The sequence below is a fragment of the Gossypium hirsutum genome, chromosome A04 (genome assembly GCF_007990345.1).
Source record: "Gossypium hirsutum isolate 1008001.06 chromosome A04, Gossypium_hirsutum_v2.1, whole genome shotgun sequence".
Taxonomy (NCBI): domain Eukaryota; kingdom Viridiplantae; phylum Streptophyta; class Magnoliopsida; order Malvales; family Malvaceae; genus Gossypium; species Gossypium hirsutum.
This window is the reverse complement of record NC_053427.1, coordinates 4,449,797-4,452,675: the sequence shown is the minus strand read 5'-3', so window position 1 is coordinate 4,452,675 and position 2,879 is coordinate 4,449,797. Positions and strand designations below refer to the sequence as shown.

Sequence of the window (2,879 nt, the reverse complement as noted above, 5' to 3'; positions counted from 1 at the left end):
ATTTGCAACCTTAAAACATGTCATACTAAAAATTACTAATGATGAGTACTTTTCTCATAAATATAGTGCAAAATCATCAACTAAGGCAGCCCTACATGTCTTAAATCGAATTGGATTTGACAGTTAAATGATATTTTTTCTTATTTTGACAAAAACTTTAATTTTATATAATATATTTAATAAATCGTTAATATATAAATATATAAATTTATACATTTATGTATTTAAAAAAAATTGTGATACCACAGGCGGAAATTTTTAATTAACTCATAGACTATCTAGTTATTTATATTTTAAAGGTTTTTTTTCTATGAAATTTTGTGGGTTGGATCGGAAATTAATTAAGATATTAATCTAATTTTAAAGGTTAAATTGTTAATTTATTAAATCCTACATATTGGTTTGAATCAATAATTAAATTGATTTGCTCTATTTTTAAAATTTAACGATCTTTTTAATTAAATCAAAGAAACATGTTCTAAAAACATTGGATATGAGTACGATTCATTGTCAACAAAGAAAATTATATTTTTTGGTTTTTTTACATCTATTTTATGGTTGATGTTCAAAATTTGTGACTGATCTTTTCAAAAATGTTATTTTTAAAATTTTAACTTGTATTTTTTTTGTGATTACAATTATCCTACCGCTACACCTAACAAATTTTGATATAAAATTATATATTTATATTGTATCAAATATAAATATTTTTAATTATATAATTAATTTAAAATATGTTTTTAAAAAAGAACCCTATAAGCTAACCTGGAATAATGGTTTCCTAGGCCTTTCCCTTTTCTCCTATACATTTTTGGTTTTTTCATATAAATCCAAACATCTCTTTTTCAGTTCAAGAACACTATAAAAATAGACCCACATACTTAGAAACTTGGAGAAGAAACATTGAATAGAACAACAATGAAACACCATTGTTTTCTCCTCTAAATCTTCTCCCCACTATCTCTCTTCTTTTACTTTATTTCTCTCTTTTTCTCATTTCTTTTGTGTATAATTGTTACTCGCTGAATTATATATACAAATATATATATAATTGAAAACATTTCATTCGTTAATTTATATAGCTAGCCATGAGATCGTTTTTAAAGTTTGTTTCACGTTGCGTTAAAAACCCTGAAGTGTCCACGACAGAAGAGATGGTGGTGACGGCTCCTGGGAGGGAGGAAACAAGGTCTTTTATGGCTCCTAAAATGGTGGCACTGAAGAAGAAGAAGAAGAGGGTAAAGGTGGGGACGCCATTCTCTACGACTCCTGAGTGGAAACCTTCGTTGTATGTAATCTCGGAGGATAACGTTTTGGCGGAGAAGAGAGAGAAAACAACGCCGGAAGCTTCAACAACGCCGGCTGATAGAGCGGTGAAGAGGAAGAGTGGAGCAGGGTCACGCTCCAAAGTTCACGTTCGAAGCTACAGCGACGACATCGGGTAAATTAACTTTTAGTCAAATCGTAGCCTCAAAATCCACTATTATGCCAAAATTTTTATTTAATCCTCATACTCTAAATTAGCATAGACATGTTTAAAATTGAAATTTAATCCTTATAATTTATTATAATTTAATTATTTATTTTTATAATATTATTAATTAATTTAAATATTTAACAATATTATGATCAAAGTATTGAACTGAATTTTCTTTAAAAACACCTTTTTTTTAGCAAAAAAAAATTCATATCAGCATGATAAATTGGATGGGAAAAATTCATGTCAACAATTTACTCAGTTAACTAAAATGTGTTAACGGTATTAATTATTTCATCTAATTTATGATATTATAAAGAATAAACTTTAAATATAAACATAATAGTGGGACCAAAGTTAGAGTTTGACCTTAAATAATCTTTTGATAAATAATTATTTCTGGTGGCTTACTAATTTCCTCAAACATTATCTTCTTCCCTTTTCTTTTATTATTGTTATGGTTATTTTTAGTTAGTATGTCAACATCGGGAATATATATATTTTAATAAATTTTATTATAGGTTTTTATTTTTTTTTACATAAAGTTTAAAATTATCAATAGCTCTTCTACCATTCATAACTAGAAAGATAATATGTTTCAAGGTTTTTGAACTCATATTTTTTTATATTAATAACAATATTTATATCAATGAAATTAAGATAGAATTGAATATTATATTATATTATATTATTAAACATGTTTTTAATATTTAGTAGATTGCTTTTATGTTTATTAAACGTGACGTAATATTGTTGGGTGACATTTGCAGGCGAAATCAAGAACCAGTGGTCATCCCAACATTTTCTCCGACTCCTTTTATGTTTTGATAACCTTTTATTTCCATGTATCAAATTTGTGTTAAATTAGTAATATATACATAGTGTACATTTGTAGGAAACAAAATTTAGCAATTGTATTAGTCCGGAAAATGAATATGTATATATATATCTACTGTATTCCATATATGTAATGCATTTATGAAATTAAAGTTAAAAGTTTTATGTACTTTTTCGTAGATAATTAAAAATAATTTTATTTTTATCAAAAGAACAAGCCAACCCCCAAATCACAACCCCAGCACCATATCAAGCAAATAAACCTCAGCTTTCTTTGTCCATTGGCAATAGTTGGATAATGGATTTCAAGGGTTGTGTTTTTTTGCGGTGGAAATTTTGGTTGCTATTTGGTTTAGGTGTTAGGGCTTGTTTGAGTTTTAATGGGGTTAGCAGTGGTGGTTTATGGAGGTTTTAGATGGTGGTTTAGGGTGTGGGATAGTGAAGATTCAGTGGGGTGAATTGGGGTTTTGGTTTGGTGTTAGGGGTTAAGGATTTTTTGGAGTGGAAATTTTGGTTGCTAATAATTTCTTTGAGTAAAAATGGTGGAAATGGTCAAATGGTAATG

General features: G+C 27.7%; 1 protein-coding gene across 1 annotated transcript; it reads left to right on the top strand.

Annotated features, from left to right (window-relative positions):
- Positions 1-784: 784 nt before the first annotated feature.
- LOC107918932 (uncharacterized) lies at positions 785-2,483 on the top strand. Its single transcript, XM_016848494.2, has 2 exons — positions 785-1,441; positions 2,248-2,483. Exons 1-2 carry the CDS (start codon positions 1,089-1,091, stop codon positions 2,303-2,305), a joined length of 411 nt encoding a protein of 136 aa, XP_016703983.1. The 5' UTR covers positions 785-1,088; the 3' UTR covers positions 2,306-2,483.
- The last annotated feature ends 396 nt before the right edge of the window (positions 2,484-2,879 follow it).

Bases quoted from the DNA above. Each gene is read 5' to 3' on its own strand.
- LOC107918932 (XM_016848494.2), top strand. From the start codon at position 1,089: ATGAGATCGTTTTTAAAGTTTGTTTCACGTTGCGTTAAAAACCCTGAA. The intron at 1,442-2,247 runs GTAAATTAACTT...TGACATTTGCAG, and splicing joins AGCTACAGCGACGACATCGG to GCGAAATCAAGAACCAGTGG.